The sequence below is a fragment of the Solanum stenotomum genome, chromosome 8 (assembly GCF_019186545.1).
Source record: "Solanum stenotomum isolate F172 chromosome 8, ASM1918654v1, whole genome shotgun sequence".
Classification (NCBI taxonomy): Eukaryota; Viridiplantae; Streptophyta; class Magnoliopsida; order Solanales; family Solanaceae; genus Solanum; species Solanum stenotomum.
Window position 1 is genome coordinate 7079031 of NC_064289.1, and position 23031 is coordinate 7102061.

The 23031-nt window shown below is 35.3% G+C and overlaps 3 protein-coding genes and 1 non-coding gene across 5 annotated transcripts; all 4 read right to left on the minus strand.

The window, feature by feature from the left end:
• Window positions 1–299: 299 nt before the first annotated feature.
• Window positions 300–4025, minus strand: LOC125875173 (probable myosin-binding protein 5). The gene is made up of 5 exons (XM_049556266.1): window positions 3495–4025; window positions 2782–3146; window positions 1561–2433; window positions 1110–1337; window positions 300–649 (listed from the first exon to the last, which is right to left on the minus strand). Exons 1-4 carry the CDS (start codon window positions 3863–3865, stop codon window positions 1111–1113), a joined length of 1836 nt encoding a protein of 611 aa, XP_049412223.1. The 5' UTR covers window positions 3866–4025; the 3' UTR covers window positions 300–649; window position 1110.
• A 907-nt stretch (window positions 4026–4932) lies between these two features.
• TRNAS-GCU (transfer RNA serine (anticodon GCU)) lies at window positions 4933–5014 on the minus strand. Its single transcript has one exon. It is a non-coding gene; the product is annotated as a tRNA-Ser (tRNA).
• Window positions 5015–5818: 804 nt separating this feature from the next.
• Window positions 5819–7081, minus strand: LOC125875118 (uncharacterized). Its single transcript, XM_049556203.1, has 2 exons — window positions 6374–7081; window positions 5819–6138 (listed from the first exon to the last, which is right to left on the minus strand). The coding sequence occupies exons 1-2, from the start codon at window positions 7022–7024 to the stop codon at window positions 5968–5970; spliced, it is 822 nt and encodes a 273-aa protein (XP_049412160.1). The 5' UTR covers window positions 7025–7081; the 3' UTR covers window positions 5819–5967.
• Window positions 7082–9489: 2408 nt separating this feature from the next.
• On the minus strand, window positions 9490–21954 carry LOC125874371 (uncharacterized). 2 transcript variants are annotated; one of them, XM_049555251.1, is made up of 4 exons: window positions 21520–21954; window positions 16823–16930; window positions 16407–16682; window positions 9490–9878 (listed from the first exon to the last, which is right to left on the minus strand). In XM_049555251.1, exons 1-4 carry the CDS (start codon window positions 21904–21906, stop codon window positions 9690–9692), a joined length of 960 nt encoding a protein of 319 aa, XP_049411208.1. In that variant the 5' UTR covers window positions 21907–21954; the 3' UTR covers window positions 9490–9689. The 2 variants fall into 2 exon arrangements, with proteins under 2 accessions (XP_049411208.1, XP_049411207.1); XM_049555250.1 differs by having other exon boundaries at window positions 21499–21954.
• Between the last annotated feature and the right edge of the window lie 1077 nt (window positions 21955–23031).

The window sequence follows — 23031 nt, forward strand, 5'->3', positions numbered from 1 at the left end:
CTCTAGTCGATTATTTCCTACTATGAAGTGTAGCTCTCAAAGTACGTAATGTATACGTTCCATTATCTTGCCCTAACGGAAATTACATCTAGTATCAAATTGTCATGATTTGAACGATATAACCCCTTTTTTTTCAAAAGAAGAAACCCTACTACGAGAGAGAAGTAGTAAATTTGATTCTTACAAATTATCGAGTTCAAGTTAAATATAGGGGCAAATGCATTGTTAGTTCATTCAATAAAATAAAAGCTGGAACTATCACTTGGATTAGTTGGCACTATGAAGTTGAACCTTGCAAATAGTCACAACCTATTTGAAAGTTCTCATTTGTAAGAATCAAAACCATGAGAGAGTTTTTCATTATCCATAGATAGATCATAGATGTGTGTGTAACATAAATGCAAAACTATGTATGTATGTTTACATATATACTGTTTAACAACATTAGCTCTTCATTCTTCACTCGATTAGCTTCCGGAATCTAATGGGATCTTCTTAATGTGGATCATCACATACGAGTGTTACAAGTCATTCAATTGGCAGGTCCAATCGATTCATGGCTTGATCTCGATTTGTTCCATTTGGACTAAGCTAAGGTGAAAAGCTTGTTGGATTATATCAGAGTTGTCTGGTTCCATGACAATTTCACCTGCAAATGCATTTGGTTAAATGTGTTCCACAACTGAAAATGCATTATCAATAGAGTTTTGTTAACAACATCATCATTTGCGCCTCAATTCCAAGCAAGTTGGGTCAGCTATATGAATTCTTAGTATACCACTAGAGTTCAGTTATAGGCTAAAAGGAGCATCAAACTTATTTTTTGAAATTGGAGTTGATTTCTGTGATGATCACTCAACTAATAGTTATTATCTTAGAAAGTCACTTTCTTTTTGTTGCAGAAAAATCGAATCAAGAAGCAAAGTGACTTTCTGAGATAATAACTATTAGCCTGAGTGACCAAGAAATCAGCCCTACAACATTTATATGATTCGTTGCTATCTATGTTAGTTCTTCCCATTTATCCTCCTCAAAGAAATTGTAGTGCCTCCGGGAGGAAAATGCAACATCAATGTAGACAAAGAAGGAATTTACTGCAGAGAAATCACCTTAATTGGATTGACGCCCTGCATCTGCATACTCCGATGAGGTATTAGACGTGTGTCTAAGATTCTGCAGATGTTGAGCTATCTCAGTCAAGAGTTTGCTTCCTTCATCACCACTCTGTAATGTCATGGCAGCATGTTTTAAGAAGCCACTTTCTGCTTCTATGGCTCTCAACCTCTCTCGTATTAACGACACTTCTCTTGTAAGAGCGACCTTATTTTCATTTCCAGCTATCAGCATTTGAAAACTAAGGTTAGTGTATATGCAGTCTTTGAAACAAAAAATGGAAGTGTTTAACTTCTCCACACTGGTTTTTTTATACATAATTAGTAAGAGGATAACATGCTATAACAAGTTAAATTGCACCAATAGTGTGAAATTTCTTTGCACTGTCAATATATATATGAGTGTAAATCTGAAATGAAATGATGAAAAGAAAATAGGTTCATGTACCTCTTTGCTCGGTCATCTTTGGTTCTAATGTATGAGGTCCTTCTTCAGGAGATATTTGGATTTTCTCTACGACATCCGTCAACAAGCCCATAAGATATGATCTTTGTTTCTCAAAATCAAGTTGTGATTCTTCCACATTCACCCCTCCATTTTCCCCGGGACATTCAAAAAGGCGCTCATTTACTCTATGATGATCTGCTTCAAAGGGGCTGGCACAATCTGATCTCTCACTAATAGATGATAAACACTGAGATTTCAGTTCTTGATAATCTTCATCATCATCAACTTCACAAACCTCACTACCTATTGTCTTTATAAGTCCATATTTCTCCCTATAAGTCTCGAGTTCAACTTGTAAGAGCTTCATCTCGTCCTCTTTCTTTAAAAGATCATCGTTCATGAACTGCAGAGCCTCTTGGTCATATTCTGCTTGTTCTTCCATCATTCTCTGATACTGAAAGGCTTCCATTTCAACAGCTGCTTTCTCCGCTTGCAAACGAGTGATCATTGCCATTGCATTATTAGCTGCAATAGCGGAAGCACTTCTTTCTTCATCCAATTCCATGTATAGTTCCACAAGAGACTTACGGTCCAAACGGACCTGTTTCTTTAAGCGATTCAAGACGTCTTCTTCTAAATCACTCGGTACACTATTCATGTCGTTAGCCTCTGAAGTGAAGTCAAGTTTATCACTAATCCATGACTTCCTTGGCCTATGATGAGAGAACCTAGGACTTGCTTGAGCTGAGTCTGATAATGGGATACCAAAAAATCTGTTTCTTGTATTATTTGGAGTTTTGCAAGAGGAATCAATATGTGTGTCCTCAGAATCTGGTAGCAATGGCATAGTAGCAGCTTTCACATCCTCTTTACCTGCAATGCATTAAGTTGTCATAAGTATTTGTCTCACACTTGCATATTTACACTGACATACAGGGGTGGAGCTACAACTTTGCCTGTGGTTCAGCAGAACCTACTAGCGTTGGCACAAACCCAATATTTGTGTTTAAAAACCCACTTATAATGTATAAATGACTTGAGTTGCGGTTTCTAGAATCTAGAACCCATAAACTCAAAATCTTAGCTCCACCTTTGCTGACATACAATCTCAAACCAGACAAAACTAAAAGGCCTTTTTTTTTCCTATTGCTAAACAGCAAAGAATGATGAGGAAATAACTGACATGAATGAAAAGATTGCTAAGACAATTAGTAGAGTCACCTCCATGTGAGGGGCCTTCATCATCTTGTGTGAACTTGAGCTCCGTGTACCTAACACTGCGAGGCGATTCTAGATGGCGTACTTCCTCAATATTTCTCCATGCTCCTAATAACGGAGCTCTAGGAGAAGCGCGAGGAGATGGAGCAGGAGCTTGAGAATAAGACCTTCCATTTATCGACGCATTCCTGGCAAATTTTGACCTCATTTTTAGAGGCTCTCCACAACAAGAACACCTCGCAACTACACCCCTCTCAATTTGGATGGCCTCATCTAGTTCCTTCTTACCTGTTCTCACAGAAAGTCTTGCATCATCTCCAGCAAAGCAATCAATGTCCTTTTTCAAAACCCCAGCTAGTGATTTATACCTGTTGAAAACATAACTAATTAAACAAACGCGCTCTCTCTCAAACAGATGAGATGGTCGCACAGTTCAACATTATATCAAAAGTAAGTAGAGTTTCGACTCAAAATATCACCATTGCCATTACCATTACCAAAATTCATAAAAGAATCAGGCCTACAGTACAATTGCAGAGTCAGGATTTTTCACTAAGAGAATTCAAATACATGAAAAAGTAAACACATAAACATACTTAACATGATACTTCAGACATGGTCTACACATGACAGGACGTGTTGAAAAAAACAACAACTAAGTAAACAAAAATGTGTCTTTTAAGAATTTAAGCTTTTAGATAAGACAGTCGCAGTACCTCTCACAATCAGCATCTCTCTCTGTTGCAAATGACAAAAGACAGCCTTCACACATATTCTTGATTTCAGAGAGCTTCTTATGAACATGACAATATGCAAGTGCAGAAAGGTCCTTCTTATGAACCTCACAAATGGATTCATTGTAATAGAAACTCGAGTTCCTATTCACGAGAACATGATCAATCCTCGTGCAAAGCAAACACGGGATATTCAATTCGAAGAACTTGGCAAATTCATTGGAAAAGAATGCAAGAAAACCATCAACAAAAAGGACAATGATCAACACCCATTCAAGAATAGCATATAAGAAGAAAAATGCAAATTTGCCCATTTTTTTATCAACAAAGCACTTGAATGAACCTGAAGCCATTAAAGATTTAATCTAAAACAACCCAAGATTCAAATTAACCCCAGATCATGATCTTGGTTGGTAAATTAAAATTAACAACAGATGATCATGATCTCCATTTTTGTGGCTCCTGCATTTGCATTGTTTATGTACAAAACTGAATTGATGATTCAAAAGTTTCAAAAAAGTGAGATAATGGCATTCATTTCAGCTATATACAAAAAAAAAAATTGGTTTTAGAAATTAAAATTGTTTGGTTGATTATTTACCTGAATTAATGGTAGTCCTCTATCTTCGCTCAAGTCAATGCACAAGTGAACTTTTTCATTTACTATCTTTATTCATTTTACAAAGTATTTGTGAATAAAGATGTTCAAAATTTCACTCTCCAATTATTTGTATAATGCATTACATACATTGTTTTATGACATTAGCCTCATCAGAGACGTAGCTATATCCACCCCAAGGTGTCCAACACCCTCTCCGTCGGAAAATTACGTTGTATATATATAGGATATATATTTAAAGCTTGCACTCTTGACAAAAGATATGCCTTTGACTTAGTGGTAATGGGTGTCCATTTGAATGAAAGAGTTTCGGGTTCGAACCCTCCAACTTTGGTGTGCACAAGTAGACACTTAAATTTGTATAAAGTTGAACAAGTAGACACAAGAGTGCTATATGACATAATACACGTACGATACCATGTAGGACGCAAATTGTCATGTAGATGTCACGTAGGACGTGTGTTTATTTGTTCAATTTTATACAAATTTAAATGTTTATTTGTGCATACCCAAAATTGAAGGTCATAAATGTGAAATGAGACCGAGTTAAATGATATATTTATGTATATGCCAATATACAAGGTCAACGAATATCTTTTTTTACCCCTCCTTAGTAGTTCGTGCCCCTTTTTTTTTTTTGCTTTCTTGATGACTCGAACTCATAACTTCTTTTTATTTTTTTGATGACTCAGACTCATAAATTTATACTTGAAAGTGAGGTGTGCTTACCTCTGAGTAACTCTATGTGTCGGCCGGCAGTAAATAAAAATAAAAAACAGAGGGAAAAAGCGAAAAAAGAATCGTCGCCTGAGAGATTCGAACTCTCGCGGGGAAACCCCATGTACTTAGCAGGCACACGCCTTAACCACTCGGCCAAAGCGACTTTATGTTGTTGCAACTGCTTTTTTTTATTTAATACCTCATATTTTCTTGATTTTGGAGATACTTTTAAACCAAAGTCTCAATTTCTTATACTAATATAAAGATTAATTTAGCTTCTTTATTTTTGTAGTGAGTTGGTGTGGAGGGTGGTTATCCACATGGATGACCCGAGATCGATCCCCCTCAATGTCTTTTGAGTCAAGCCTGTTGTAGCATAGGGCTTGCCTAATACAGTTTATATTTCATGTGTGGTTTGCAGAATATTATACAATGGGGAATTTACCCAGTGCGCACAAAGTGCTCACCCAAAGGGTAGAGGTTGTGGCAGAGATTATAGCGGTTGTGGGTTATTTTGGGGTTCCAAAAAAAAAAATTGTGAGTACTTGAAAAAAAAACATTTTTTTTTCAAAGGAAAAAATGATATTTGAAATGTTGAAGTTGTTTTTTAATGTTTGTGAGTAATTTAAAGTTAAATTATTATTTTTGTGGTTTTCGAATTTCTGAAAATTGTGAAAAGTTGAATTTCAAAATTTTATGACCAAATTCAAATGTATTTTCTGGAGTCCAATTCCGAATTAAAAAAAAATCATGATCAACCGCACATCATTAACTCCCACATTACATCACTAATTTCTACATTATTATGATTACAATGATTACCTCCCAACTAATCCTTACATTGCGTTACTAATTTTTTCATTAAATATGAATTTATTGAATTAATTTTGATTAGAGTTTTAACCAATTTTTTTAACACAATCATTGATACCCCTACTTGATTACTTGTAGGAGTGAATCCATGGTTTAAATATCTTTTCTCATAATGGAAGCGAGATTGAATTGACGTAACGTATAGAAATTATAATAGAACTGCAGTTGATTGTTTCCTTAACAAATGTACAATAAACTACATGTACACCACATTTTTACCAAAACTTTGGTCTATATTTCACCTCAAGATTTTAAACTAGATTCTTCTTTTTGTACAGTAGTCTTGAAAAGGAGTACATATATCTTGTGATCCATAGAAAAATACATGAAACCACCAATAGAATGTGTTACAAAAGAACCAAAACTGGTCCCTACTATACAATGCCATGCTGGTCCATACACTTCATCAAATTCCTGAAAATTTTACAGAAACCACATTCAATCCAATAAATCACTTCATTCAAAACCCAAATCTCAAAATCAACCAAAAATGCATAATTTACTATTACTCACTTTATTTTAATTTGTTTGTTGTTGTGTTGTTGTTTCTTTTCAGTTTTGACAACTATTTAGAGTAACAAGATTAAACGACATTTTAAACCTTCTGACAAATTAAAACCAGACAAATAAATTGAAACGGAGGGTATACCTTTTTGAGGGTAAGTGCAAGAGCTTTAGATGTAAACTTTTCCAAGCTATCATGAGTCTTTCTTGCACAATTGACAGCATGAATCTGCATAAATGGTGGCATGTCTACAGACACAACTTTGACACCACTACAAGAAAAGAAATCAGTCAACTCAATTTTTGAACCACAAAATGATTTCCTCCTTCCACTATTCTTCAATAATACTGATAAAGATTGCTTTTTTATCTCATCAAACCCTTTGAACCTTTCAATTTCTTGACTTTTAGACAAATTAACAAATGCCCTTTTAACATCCACCTCTTTGTGAAACTCTTTACCCTTTTGGGGTACTTTCTTGATAATTGCCTCTGTTTTCCCCTGTTGGCTCTTTGACTTGGTCAGAGCTGAGCATGAGGAATCAAGAACTGATGAACCAGTCCAAGATTTGGGCTTTAAGTGTGTGTCAAGTGAATATGATGTATGCCCAGATTTAAGGATTTTGTGATTTGCATTGAGATGGGAAAATTGATTGGAGATGTTGTCTATAGTACTCTTGGAGGTAAAGGGGGTGGGTTTTGGTTGCTTTTTGAGAGTGGGATCCATGGAAATGGAAGTTTTAGGATTATGGTCTGGAGCTGCTAAAATGCGCCTGTGGGTGGCGTTGTTTGCCATGTTGTTTTGGAGATAAGTTTGTCAAGAAATGAAAGAAGGTAAAGGGAAAAGGGGAAAAGGAGAGAAAGAGGCAAAGAGGGATATGATGTTGTAGAAAGTTTAGTTGGATTAAGACTTGTGAGAGAGTTAAAGGGGGAGATACAGCTAAATTGCGCCGGGTGCAAAGGATATGAAGGGGACAATCAAAAAGAAATACCGTGTTTGACTTGACATATCTATCAAGGAAATAATTATTGATATAAGTATTTTATCAAATTATTTATATTTTAGTAATGTATTAGGTTTTGACAAATAATTTAGAGAATAAGTATTTAATATTGAGGGTAAAATATGAAAAAAAATAATTATTTTTTCTTGATATGTCAAAAGTAATAAGTAAAATAAAAATCTATTTTATAGATATAAGTGATAAATAAAAATGAACTGGGGGAGTATATTTTTTAAAAAAAGAAGATGAAGTATTGAAAGGGGAACCTTTTGACATCATATACTTTTTTTGTGCAAAAAGCATGTGGAGTCACTGAAATGGGTTCCACTGGAATTTGGTTCATCTAAAAGGAGATGTCCATTCTAACTACTTCACATTAATTGTTAATAGTAAGATCAATTTTGGTAACTTATATCTAAAAGGAGATGTGCCTTCTATCATATATATTTATTTATAGGAAGAGTTGATTAGACGAACATGATGCAACCTTTTAATTTATCAAAGATATGATTTTGATAAAAAGTTATGAAAGATAAGATATAAATCAGGATAAAAGGTTAGTACTTAGTAGATAGTTGAACGTTGTCTCACTAATTATTTTGTACTATAAGTTGCAACATTACTCTTCTAGTTTCTTGTTCTTTGATCTGTACTTTAGTACTAATTTGTTGTAGATACTATTCATTCATAATACTTTGGTATTTTATCGTGGCTTCTTCATTTCTATTTTTTTTTCACAAACTACTTTGATATTTTTTTTTTCTTGAGCCGAAGGTCTATTAAAAATGGATCCATCTAAATGCTAAATGAGAAGTAAGATATGCATACATACTATTCTTCCCAGACTTTATACGATTACGCTACATATATTATTATTGTTGTTATTAGTATTGCTTTCCTTCACCTACTTGTAAGAGTGCACTACTGTAGGAAGCAACCTGTCTTTTCAAGTTCATGACTAACTGGCATACGTAATTGACAAATGACGCTGAGAAACAGTCATTATGCGATTTAAATTCAAATTAATACTAATACTTTATCGAAATAGTTATACCAAAAGAATATTTATTATCCCTTTCATTTATAATTCTTGTCTCTTGATATTAAATTGATTATTTTGTCCAAATAATGTGATTCCCGTGAATCATTGATACAAAAAGCAAATAAACGGTCAGCAAAGACCAACCCCCGACAGAGGGTAGTTGGTGAATTTTGAAAAATTTACTTCTGGAGTGTTGAAATGTTTGTACAATCCAAATGGAGCAACATTTTAGTCTATTTAAATGCTCCCTTCCTTCACTATTTCAATATTTATTTCTTGATGACTTTAGAACTAACACGGTTCCCTACCGTCTATTGAAAACAATTTGTCTATCTCTACAATGTAGGAGTAAGATCTACCTTTTTTCAAACCCCACTTGTGAAATTACAATGTATTTGTTGTTGTTCCCTACTAGCTATTGCTTAGATCCTACTGTATATATTTCATAAACAATATTTGATCTACAAAATTTCTTGACAAATAACCTCAAATAAAATTATAAGTGATGGAATCTAAGTTCCAGGTTCGAGCAAGTTGGCAACCAGCAAATATAATGTTGAAGTGTGACCATTTCATCTAATAATTCAAACTATCAAAGAGAGCAGCACAAACCCGCTCAAGTGCTGGCCTGACTCCTTCCTGAATCAAAGCAGTAAAAAGAGAAATTTTTATAGTACACCACAGTGAGACTCAACATAGGACCTCAGTACACAGCTCTGAAATAGAACAATGTCTTGTGAACACAGAGAAAGAATAGAAAAAATGGACCATAGTATGATCGCTAACTCAAGATTCAGCGACTCAGTCATCATATTTATGGAAACTAGATGACAAATGACAAACTCAAAACGAGTCAATTTGTATTTCCATTATGTTGCCACTTCTCAAGAGAACACACGGAGTTGATCCTACTCCGAGTCTGTCTAATACATTTAATATGTTCTGTCAAATTTCAGGGAAGATCACACACCAATGACATACTTCAATCGGGATCTTTCAGATAAGGCATTGAAATCTGAATGAGGACAATCACATTGTTTAACAAGTAATAGAACTTAACGACTTAAAAGCAAAATGACATCACATATGTACATAGGATATTCATTTCTAACACCTTTTAAGAACTAAAAACATAATCAGGGAAACTTCATAAGGATCAGATGGACACACACCTAGCCAGATTAACAGAAATACTATACTTCCAACTAGAAGGCACCAGACTTAAGACACTGCATCTTCACTACTACCTTTACAGTGAATGAGCAATTTGGAACTACATAATAATTTACAGCTTCACAGATAGCCAGTTTGAAACTTCGAATGAGGTTGAGAGAACAGAAAGCCAGCTGACAGAAGGAGTAACAACCACTTGCTAGGCCACCTTGACATGTAAAAACAACCAGCACAACTTCATTTCATGGGCTTGCAAACTGATCCCGAAATGCTGAAGTGCCGCCTGATGCTACAGGAGAAGGAGAGGAGGCAACAAAGTTCGTTCCAGATAAGGACATTGGGGGGAGATTTGAGGGTTGCCCTTGCTGTCCCGGAGGTGCAAACCGTGAAGGACTAACAGTAACTCCAACAGATCGTGAAGCGAGAGGTACCTGAAAAAATAGACAGCAAGTGAAAATGGATTTCTTGAACTAGTGAAATTTATCTAAGCTATTACATACTATTTAAGAATTAGTTTTCTCATAAACCAGTTGGCTGAATTTTTTATGAACTGATTTTTATCTGATTCACTAAGAGGGGGAAGCTGTAGTGTATAATTAGCTCCCTGCTCCCCTGACTCAAATTTTTACTAGATAAGCTACTTAATTGTAATCTCATGACTTTTTTTTTTACTGGTTTATGAGTACAAATTCTTCATCTGCTTGCATATCTTTTTTTCTTATAGCTGTTTTCTTCAGTGTCTTGTCACCTTGCCCTACCGTTTCACTCTATATATCAAAGTAGACCTCAAAGGAAAATAGCCTCAGGATACTGTAAGAACTATTTAGTTAAGTAACTAGCAAATCAACTAACATGTGATTAGGAAAATATATTGTTGTTCACCATTATAATTACAAAGGACTACTAATAGCTAGATTCTAATATATATCTACTTTTAATTTAACAAATAGTCTACTTTGCGAAAATTGGAAGAAGTTAAAGTTAGAAAAGTCCTTGCAGGTGGAGCCTTAAACTATACTTGAATAGGTATCTGATAAAGTGCCCATGCTACATGGAGTGAGAAAACAAAACAGACCCAAGATAATTTTATTCACTACGGATTATCCAATTCTATAGTAGTTTCTACGGTAGCCTGCATATTTATGTATAATATGAAAAAGATCTCCAGTGAAAACCAGATGTAAGCAACTAATGCAGTATCAGCAGCCTTCCTAGTAAAGCAATTCGTCAAGAAAAGTATTGCCTGATCTTCATCTGGAGCTCCAATAAAAACATACCCAGTTCAACTGGGCCAGTTGTAATCCCAAAAGTGGGGTCTGAGGAGGATGGTGTGTACACAACCTTACCCCTACCTTTTGAAGGTAGAGAGGTTGTATCTACCAGATACACAACTCAGGTAACGCATATAAAAAACAAGTATGCAAAGCAAATACAATAATGTAATACTAAAATCGAAGTCATGCTGAAAACAACAAAGAGAGCAGTACCAACACAAAAAAATTTAAAATAACGGAAGCAAATGAAACATCATGTAATATACTAAAATCGAAGAATAAAATAGTAAGAGAGAACTAGACAACGCTTGACCTACTAACCTTCTACCCTAATTCTTGACCTCCATATCTTCCAATCTAGGACCAAGGTCATGTCCACATTAAGGTAAGCTGCATGAGTCATGTCCTGTCTAATCATTTCTCTTGAGACTTCTCGGTCTACCTCTACATCACGTTACATCCACTATAGCCAACCTCTCACTCCTCCTTATTAGGGTGTTTGTGCATGTTTCCTTCACATGTTCGAACCATCTCAACCTCACATGCCTCATCTTGTCCACCAAGGCGGCATATCCCGCAGTGTCGTGGATAGCTTCGTTCCTAATCTATCACTCTTAGTATGCCCAAACAGCCAACTCAACATTCTCATTTCTACTACTCTCATCTTCTATACATGCGAGTTCTTGACTAGTCAACACTCCATCCATATAACTAGGGGTGTGCAAAAACCGATTTAACCAATAAACCGAACCGAAAAAAACATTATTGGTTTATTGATATTGGGTTATTGGGTTAACGGTTTTTAAACGGTTTTGCAAAAAATTTTATTGGGTTATTGGTTCGGTTTCCGATTTTATGATTTTTGTTAATGGTTAAACCGATAACCCAATAAGACTATACTAAATTTACTATTTTATCCCTAGACCAGTAAACCCTAATTATATAACATTTTACAAACCCTATTACTTTAATCTAGTATTACTTAAAACCTTATTACCTCTACTAAATTTATTATTTTATCCCTAAACCAGTAAACCCTAGTTATATAACATTTCACAAACCCTATTACGTTAATCTCAGTAATCAGTATTACTTAAAACTCTATTACCTCTTTGCCTCTCTGGCCTCTGCGACACAACGGCAGGTTCTCTTCATTCAACGAGGCTCAAAGGAGGTATTATTTGTACTTCACTGTTTAGAATGCATTAAATAATCTAAAAGTCTATTATTTGATGATTTGCTGCAATTAATTGTTGTCTAAATCACATTTTACAGTGACATACATTGATACACATGGCTGAAAACATTATGACTAATAAGGCGGTGGTCATGGTGGACGAAAGTAAGTCTTCTAATTCAGATGATACGAGTCAAACACAATCTGTCCAATCAAAGGTAAAGAAAGAAAGGAAAAAAAGATCTCGTGCATGGGAACACTTTGGATCATTTGTTGATAAAGAAGGAAATAAGAAATCAAAGTGTAAGCATTGCGGTCAAGATTATTACTCTGATTCAACTAAAAATGGTACGTCAGCTATGCTTTCCCATTTATTAACATGTCCAAATATGCCTCGAGATGTTGATAAAAGCCAAAACCAAATAGGCTTTCAACCTATTTCGGGGGGTGCTGTGGGTGATGTAGTAGTTGTTTCTTGGAAATTTGAACAAGAACAATGTAGGAAGGCTTTATGCCGCATGGTGATTCTGGATGAACTCCCTTTCAAGTTTGTTGAGAAGGAAGGTTTTAGAAACTTTATGAAAGTAGCACAACCTCATTTTAAGATTCCTTCTCGTAGCACTATAACTCGTGATTGTTTGAAACTTTTTGATGAAGAAAAACAAAAGTTGAGGAGATCTTTTAAGGAATCACAACAGAGAGTCTGCCTAACCACTGATACATGGACCTCTTTGCAGCGAATTAACTATATGTGTCTGACTGCACATTGGATCGATAGTGAATGGGTTATGCATAAGAGGATACTTAATTTTTGTCCAATTTCTAGCCATAGAGGTGTAGATATGGCTAATGAGATTAGTAAGTGTTTACGTGAATGGGGATTAGATAAAATTTTTACTATCACAGTCGATAATGCTAGTTCAAACGACGTGACTGTAAAAGAGTTGTCTAGGCAATTCACTAAATGAGGGACAAATTCCATGAATGGAAATCACCTCCATGTGAGATGTATGGCTCATATTATAAATCTTATTGTTCAAGATGGTATGAAAGAGACTTTCGTGTCTATTGAACGGGTAAGACAAGCAGTGAGATACATTAGGCAGTCTCCAGCAAGGTGGAAGAAGTTCCAAGAATGTTGTGAAGTTGCTGATATCAATTGTAAGAAATCTTTAATTTTAGATGTTTCTACGAGGTGGAACTCCACATACTTGATGTTGAATAGGGCTATTGAGTATGAAAATGTGATTTCGAGTTATGCCGATCATGATGTTGGCTTGTCACATTACCTTGAGTTTGTTGATGATGAAGATGGAACTCCTGCCGGTACACTCTTGAGTAATGACTGGGACCAAGTAAAGAGAGTTGCAAAATTCCTTCAAATCTTTTATGATCTCACTGGAAAGGTATCTGGATCACTCTACGTCACATCAAATTTTCACTTTCTTAAGATTTGCGAGATTGCTTGTTATTTGAAACAATTGATAGCGAGTGAAGATGTTCTTTTGGGTAAAATTGCAGAGGATATGAGAGAAAAATTTGTTAAGTATTGGGGTACTCCAAACAAAATGAATAAAATGATCTTTATTTCTTGTGTTTTGGATCCTCGGCACAAGCTTATTTCGGTTGGCTTTGCACTTAACATGATGTTTGGAGAAGAACAAGGACTAGTTTTAAAGAAGGGAGTGGAAGACTACATGACTTTATTGTTTGCTGAGTATGTAAAGTCTCTTTCTAAAGATAAAGGCAATCATCTCTCTTCATCGTTATCTAGCTCTTTATTTGAAAATTCTAGCTCACTGCCTTCAAGTTCAAATAGTACTATACAATTGACAGGATCTTTGGGGTCATTCATGGATGATCTAATGAAACACAAAGCTGGAAATGGAGCAGCTGATTCTAAAACGGAATTGCAAAAATATCTTAGTGAAGAAAATGAAGTTGAAAGCAGCAACTTTAAGATTTTATCTTGGTGGAAAATAAATTCACCTAGATTTCTTGTTCTTGCTGAGATGGCTCGAGACGTGTTAGCTATTCCTATTTCGAGTGTAGCATCCGAGTGTGCATTTAGCACTGGAGGAGGTATCTTGGATTCATTTAGGAGTTCATTGACTCCTAAGTTGGTGCAAACTCTAGTGTGCCTTCAAGATTGGATTCGGAGTGAATCAAGACCTGTTAGTGTTGAGGAGGACTTAGATATCCTCGAGCAACTTGAACAAGGTAAGTATATTTTTAATTGTATTTATTTTGTTTTATTATTGTAAATAGTTTTTTAATATTATTGTGACTGATTAGCATAAATTCTTGTTAGATTTGGCCAATACTAGCATTTTTGATGATTGACGTGGAGATGGAACCTGGATCTGGACAGTTGGTAGGGAAACCTATTTAGATCATTCCTACAATAATCTTGCCTTTTTATTTCTGTTGAAACTATTGAGCCTAAGTAATAGTGCTATCATGTGTAATGTTTCTGTTAATTTCAAAATAATTTGTGGTATTGTAATAGGAATAATACATGATGGTCCTCTTAGCATCAAAAGAGAGATAGGGAAATAGTAAGATCGATGTATACTTTTGTGTAGTAGAAGTTGTTATTGTATATATTACAAAATCTCATTTTCATTGCAGTGTAAATTTCTGGAGAAACAAGGAACAAAAAGAGAAGCTTGAAGCATATCAGTTACCATGGAGAATTTTGGCAGCACATAATGAATCGAGAAATAGTTTTATCTTGTTTCATTATCTAATTGCAAGCACACTTTTAACTTAAATGTGCCAATTGCCTAGACTTATTGAAAAACGATTGTTACTTTCACACTTTTTCCTTTGAATGTGTCTAGTGTCTAAACTTGCAAGAAACGTGATTGTTACTTTTATGATTATTACTTTCATGCCAAATGTTGAAAAAATCATATGGTTTATATGAAAATTTTCTTATCGTGTATATTAATATATATGGGTATTTTCTTATTGGTTAAACCGAAAACCGAACCGTTAAGTACCATAAACCGATTAACCAAAAACCGATAAGAAATATGTTATTGGTTTGGTTATCGGTTTGACGTATTTACAAACCAAAAACCGATAAACCGAACCAATAACACATAAAATCGAACCGAACCGACCGATGCGCACCCCTACATATAACATAGCTAGTTTGACCACCACTTTATAAAACCTACCTTTAAGGCTTGGTGGTACAATCTTTTCTTAAAAGACACTGAATGTGAGCTTCTATTTCATCCACCCGCTCCAATACGATGTGTAACATCATCGTCTATCTCCCTATTTTCTTGAATTATTGACATGTGACTTGATAAATAAGACTTTCTTTCTTTGGGATGACTTGTTTCAATCCTAACTTCCATATCTACCATGTGTTTTACGTCATTGAACTTGAACTTCAAGTATTTTGTCTTAGTCCTACTCAACCCAAACTCTTTAGACTCCAACGTCTGTCTCCAAACTTCCAACATATTGTTAAGGCACCTATTGTTAACTCTATCCTGGTCTCATTAATCCACACTGTCATCTGCAAAGAGCATATACCATGGCACTTTTCCTTGGATAAGTCGTGTTAGTACATCCATCACCAAAGCAAATAGAAATGGGCTATGAGTTGATCCCTGGTGCAACCCCATCACGACGGAGAAGTGATCTGAGTCTCCTCCCACTATCCTCGCTCGAGTCTTGGCTCCATAGTACATGTATTTAAATGCTCTAATGTAATCTAGATATATACCTCTCGATTCAAGTCTCCAAACATCGTACAGCCTCTGGAACTTCATTATTTACAAAGAAAAGGAACTGAGAATTTCACATCAAGGGGAAGTGGTTGAAGGCTGATATATAACTCCAATAATCCCTCATCCCACATGTTAATTCCCAGTTTGCAGTGAAGAAAATGGCCACCATGTAATTTTTGCTCTTACAACTAATATTAACAAGGTAAAATAGCACATAAATTTATTCATTGATGCAACAACAATATATATATGTATATATATATATATAATGTATCTTTCCTTAGTCAAAGCACTAGATCCTTGATTATGGCATGTGCAAAGTAACAACATAATTTATTGCAAGGTCCAATTAGTCCAACAAGTGGCAGAAAATGATTGGAACAGCTCAAAAAACTAGTTACAGCTGAGACACAATTGTAACAAAATTTCATGTCCAATAAAAGTTCAATATGGGATCCTTAATTTTCAGCACATGTTGACCAGGAGCACACATTTCGAGATGCCTTGGACATGCTTTTATGTCAGAAAAATTAAGATCTGCTCCATTGAGGAAGGAGATAATATGATGAACTAACTTGCGGTCTTGCACATATTGAATGTAGTTGTTTTCATGCTATCAGCTTTACTTAAAACTTTTTGAATCTTTGCTAGAACTGATTATATTTAAAACAAAATTAAAACTCTCTTTTTCCACTCCTGATGTTAGCGCCACAAATGAAAGGCCAAAGGTAACAATGCATGCATAGATAGGGCATTTACCACATTATAGGGGGTCTTCCTCAGTTGAGAATCTGAAGATGGTGATGTACTGCTCATACGAAGCAAATTCCGAGAAAGTGTGTTCTGGTTGGATGCATCATCACCTCCATCTCCATCCACCTCACCAATGGGGTTACCATCCGAGCCCATTCTAGGTGTGTTTAGTTTAGTTATAGATCCAGTGTCGTTTGTAGTATCCACTTGATGTGGGAGTGATGGCCGCACTGCCATACCTTGCATGCTCCGTCTCTTTAACTCCTCTTCTGCATTCAGAATCTGCCAAAAGCCAATACTTGTGAACAAAAAATGATCATGCTAAGTCCTTACACAACTTGACAGATATTCAGAACAAATAAAAAATGCGACATCATGTAAAAGTTTCAATTCCTCCTCAGATTGTTTTACACTAAGATCACCTGTTTTAGTAACTGTACCAAACCATGCTTTTTCATATTCAGAACTTGTAATTTATCCTCAATCTCCTTTTTTTTCTGATTATCAGTTCCATCCTCTTTGTTGATAGTCTGCCAAGGAGAGTGATAAAAAAAAAATTAAAAAGCTAACAAATCGAAATAAGAAGAAAACAATTTTGCGTTGATCCTTATTCTAAATTATGCACCAAATGTATAGTTGACCATGATCTCAAACATAATACTTATATAATCATATATTTTGCATATCAGAAGCCTTCCACCCCCATCCCACCGCTCTCTGCTAACCACATTGGCAGTTGGGACATATTCAGACATAAATATGAGGATTCACTATAATCTACAATGAGCCATGTCAAGAGAACTAGGCTAATCAATTTTTGGTAAATTTTAGAAGAGGATCAACTGCCAAATTACATATAAAATACAGATGAATGAATGCACAAATAAGAGGTAAGAGAAGAACAAAGGTACCAATGGACAGCAAATAAGAATGAAGATTTGTGGCAAAAGGTGGAGGATTTGTGGCTTAGGTCGCAGGTTCAAGCCCCACACCATGCAAAGCGAAGCCCGATATTTAAGTGGAGAAGGGTAGAGGGGCAGGCCCATTATCCACCGAGTTTAGAAGGCTGTGATTGGTCCAAAGGGCGGGTCACAGACGGATTTCTTGGTTATCAAAAAAAAAAAAATGATGGGGAAATCCGGTATACAAGTCATATATCAAAAAGTATAGAAACCTAAAGAAACGTATGGTTCTCTACAAAAGATATCCGATCTTCTACACAAAATAGGAACCTCATAGGTACACCAAAGAGATATTAGACAGAAGAGGCTATTTTTTTCAATTTTACAGAGTCATTATCAACCCCTTCACATGTTATCCTATTTTTCTCTTTCAATATAACCCACATAAAGGCTAATGGAGCATCATACCACGCCCTCGATCTTCTCGCTCACCTTCTGACTAATGGAGCATCATACCACGCCCTCGATCTTCTCGCTCACCTTCTGATATAGAAATCAACCTTGGGTCTAACTCAATCCTAAAAGCTAGCTCATGAGGGAAGGATTGCCCAAATCATATAAAGATTAGGTAACCCTTAACCCCCCACACACGCTCAAGGTTGAACCTCTGGACGTAGACAATATAAGATGGGAGGCCCAACATCAGGTAAACATGAATTGGGATGGGCTTGACTATGATACCATGATAAAGAATTGGACCGCGGCCTACTCAACCCCAAAAGCTAGCTCACGACGGGAGGAATGGATAAGACCATAAAAAGAGACCAAATAACATTGACCCACAACGTGTGTAATGACTTAAAAGAATTGGACTTGGCCCATTAAAAATAAGCGAGTAACTAAAATAGCTAGTCCATTATCCCTTGACCCATCGGCTATTAAGAAAGGAGAAAAAAAAGAAGAGGAGCGGTTGGCAATAGAGGTAAAAGCCAGCAGCGCTGGTTTTAAGAGGAAGCTTTCCAGCAGTATTTCGCAAGGGGGAAATGAGAGCTACAGGGAAGAGGGAAAAAAAGGAAAGGAAGCAAGAAAGCGAAAAAAAGAAAAAAACTTCAAGATCATAAATAGAAGTTACTACCTTTGGAACCCTAAGCACAAGCTAGAGGAGAAGAAGCAATTTTTTCTCTATAATCACAATTCAGGTGAGTCTTTAAAACCTATTCAACTAACTAAATTCTTCTTTAGGGTATAAAACAGTAGGAATTAAGAGTGAAATGATCTTATATTAATGAGGTATTCAGCATAAGATTCAACAGTATATAAAGGAGAAATACCTTGTTCATAAATGGAGATTTGAGGAGGCAATAATCTGGAATTTTAAAGAAGCTTTCACTTTGGGGAAGACGTTTATTTAGGTTTCAAACTTGATGATCGAAAATATATTTTTCCCAAAACGGTGCTAAGACAATACTTTATTTAAAGTTGGCTCGGAATAACATGATATAAACACTAGTTTTGTCTTTATTCATTGAACTAGCAGTTTCATTATTGGCTATTTAGGATTCCTGATAACCTTTTTTAGAATGGAGAATACAGCCAAACTAATAAACCCACCTCGACTTAATGTTAGAGTAGAATTGGGAAATTGAGATCTTATTGCTAGAAATATTTAATTTCACGAGTTCTATGAATGATTAATAATCAAAGTTATACCTTGTAAGATAATTGATACTTCGACGACGAAATTATTGGAAGCAAATTGGAGCTTTTCAGCAATAGTACTGAGTAATAATTTTTTCATAGTTGATTTTCAATTATAGCATGATTTAAATTGTTTTCTAGCATTGAAACGATTTATAAAAAACAAATCGATTACTTGCACTCGGACAAGTGATAGTATGGTCCATAATTGGATATGTACTAAATCATCTTTACAATGACTTCGACATACTGATTATCCTTAAACCTATGTTATTTATGAGTTGCTATACATTCTATTGGAATAAATTCTTGACACACAAAAAATATGACAACATTTTGTACTATATGAAAGATACTTCAATACCTCTGAGGTAGGGGTAAGGACTACGTACACTCTACCTTCCCTAGACCCTAACTATGTGGGATTATACTGGGTATGTTGTTGTTGTAAGGAAGATACTTCAGGAGTAAGCTTTGCTAGATCACCGTTATCTAACGTTGAGATCACTAGACCTGGTTGCACCTTGTATAATATTTTCCTACGCTAGCAGGAAAGAACTAGTAATATGCATTCACACTTGAGCCCTCTAGGAACCTAGCTGACGGGGTAGTCAGACAGCCATGATAGACTTGTGATGTTCGAATTTACATCGATTCTAGTTAAGGTATCTCCCACTATATAAGGATATGAAGTAGAAAAGGACAAATGGATTTAAAATGTCTATTTTCATCCATTTTGATCATTGTTTTCACACACGAATTGTTATATTCTAAGTTGCTCGGACTCTTCACTTTTGGTGCCGCACCCACGTCGACACGAAGTGGGTATGGGTGTGAGTGTGGCATCCGTACACGATATGGTCAACCAATTTGGGGTACTTTGACCAAATTCAAGGGAGAAATTTTGGACAGATTCAATGATTTATGTGTGCAAAACAAAAACTAAGGTGAAATTGAAGAAAATGAAATACTGTGTATATATAATTTTCTATCCCTTTCCTTTTATCTCCTTCCAGGATTCTCCTCTTGATCAAGATTTTCTCCTCAAATTTTCCATATAATATCTCATAACTTAGGCTTTATAACTCTACTTTTAGCTATTTGAATTATTTTTAGCCGAACCCCCGCACCCGTATCCATACATGGATCCGTATACCCGAATCTAAAAATTTAGATCATATAGCATCTGACCTCTAGGTCCGCACAAGTATCGGACACCCGCACCCGAGCAACTTACGCTATATTGATTTAAATAAGACGTAGTTGAGGATCTTATAAATTGCATGATTCCTTAATCCTTATGTATGCTTGTTCCATATAAAATGTTATGGTTGATGTTATTACTCACACAGTTGGTGCAACTGAACCCCACTCCTTTCTTTTCCCCCACAGATAATTCTGTTGAGGGTGACACTTTGACTCAGACAGAGCTAACAACAGATCTGGCAAGCTCCTCACTTGCTTCGCATGGGACATCATTCTATTTACACTAATGTAGTATATTATTTTGCTTAAATCCTAGAGTTTTGCTCCTTGTGTTGGTCTCATAAATTTGGTTTTGGCTTGTGTCAGTAAAGAAGTAACTGGGAACGTCTAAAGTTTTGTGAAAGTAACCGACTTCATATTTTGATATCCTCTTAAATTGAGTATGTTGGGTTATGGTTAAACTAGTAGGTGACAAGTTTGGAATTATAGATTGCTCCCGGTACAGAGGAAACTCTGTCGAATACCCATTTTATCCACAAAACGATTCAGAATTGCCAACAATGAGTGCACAACCACCTGAAAATGTAACAGGGGATAGGTCTACGTATTCACCCAAACATCTGTAGATGTAGCACCAACATAGGTGCTCCTCTTCTACCTCAAGTTCTCAGCCATCAATATCACTTCCCCCCGCTCCTAATCAAGCAAGGAAACACACCTTCATGGGTACCCTATATGGAAAGATCGACTCTTCTCCCCATCTCATAAATCCAATGTAGCATGTGCCATTCACCATCTCTCCATTAATCATTAATTTCTGAAAGCAGTATTCACCGAACAGATCTAATGTAAGTATCCCAATCCTCGGGCAAATACACCTCCTCATCTCTAATCAGTACAGGAAGCTTCTGCCAAAATAATGCTAGTCTTAAACCAACTACACATAAAGTATTACGCTCTTCCATAGAAACAAAGAGTATTAGTTCTTACAAATCATCTGATACATATTTTCTTTATGACATATATTTAGAACTCCCTAAGCATAATAAACAAAAATGAGGAAAAGCTGTAGGTCATGGTTGGAGAGTCCAGACTTGGAGCAGCCTCATTGCAAAAAGGGTAAAAAGCTTCATAAGGTATACACCCCCTTAACTTCTACCCTGAATTGGCTGGGATCCCTTCTTTACTAAGAGAAAACAGAAAGATGCATAAGCGAATTTTAACTAAAAGCCAACAAAATACATGGATAACACCATTGCAAACAAAATAGATCAACAATTGCAATTCAATACCTCCACACCGGATGGATTCACCGGAACCAACAATTTCTGATCGTTTTCCAAAACTTCAAGCTTAGGTTCAACCACGACAGCAGATGAATCAACCAATTTCTCAGGCACTTCCACATTCTCCACTCGAACATCCTCTTCCTCCTTCTCGGTCTTTACTGGAACAGAAACAGGAACCTCCTCCTCAGGTTTGGATTTGGTATCAGTTTTGAGGTTAGGGTTAGGGTTTGAAGCGGTGGCGGTGGTAGGAGAGACATCAGGAGGAGTTGGGAGGCGAGAGAGGGCTCGGGACCGGCGACGGAGGAGACATCGGAAGTCCTTGAGAGAGATTTTGGGGGTTGGCATTAGCCATCGACGTGGAGTTTCAGGTACTCTGTGGAGATTTCCCTTGTACAGTGATAGTGCCACCATTTTCGCCCAATTTGCTCTTTCAATTCTAATTTCCCTTATTAGTTTTTCTTATTTATATGTTCCGGATTTTTAATCATTAACATATGCAATGGAGTAGTACATATTGAATATGAATGAAGTATATAATAAAACGGAAAATATAATTGGCAAGACAGATTTTTGACACGAAATGACACGAGCAACAAAAGTCAAAGTATTTTCGTAATTCGATGAAAAGTTAAGGGTGTTTGGGTAAATTCATTTATTTCGTGTACCTAAATTACCCTTAAAAGTAAAACCACTTTTAATACTTTTAAAACCACAATTTTTGAAATATCCATGAGGCACAAATATGATGTGACATATAAAATTTGTATGAGGCCCATTTATATTTTGCCAAGTGGATCCATTTCAAATGGCCAAACGTCTTACTCTCTTTACCTTTTAACGTTTACTTTTTCTCTTTCTTACTTTTTTTACTTCAGTTTCTTTTCTAACAATTCTTCCAAATTTTATTCTTAAATAACTTTATTCATGAAAAATATGAAATCCAAAAAAAAATTTGCCGGATTCATTCTATTTCTAACATTTTGATATTATTTTTTATCTCGATATTGATTATTTATATTATTAAAAATAGTTATATAAAATTATTTGTTTATTTACAAAGATATAATTAATAATAATAAAAAATAACCAAATAAATTTGTGAAAGCACAAAATAATAGTAGTATGAATAAATGTTTTTTACACTGAGAGGTAGAACTAAAAAAAAAAAAGCTTTAGAAGATGCAAAGATAAAATAAAAAATGGATTTTTGCATTGAAAAAAAGATGAAGAACGAAAAAATTTATTAATATTAAACATTAAAAACATTAAGTGGTTATAGAATAAATAAAAATAAAAATATATTTGGCAATTAAAAATTGAGTGATTAAAATTGAAATCTCAAAAAATAAATTTTGACTAAAATTTAAATAATTAAAATAATTGAGTGATTTTTTACTTTATTGGTGAGAGTTCAATTTATTTTTTTAATTTCACTATCTTCAATTTCTTTGAATTCATCCAAGAAAAATTAAAATTTTTCTAACATATCACTTTAATTTTCCCTCAAATAAATGATATATATATATATATATATAT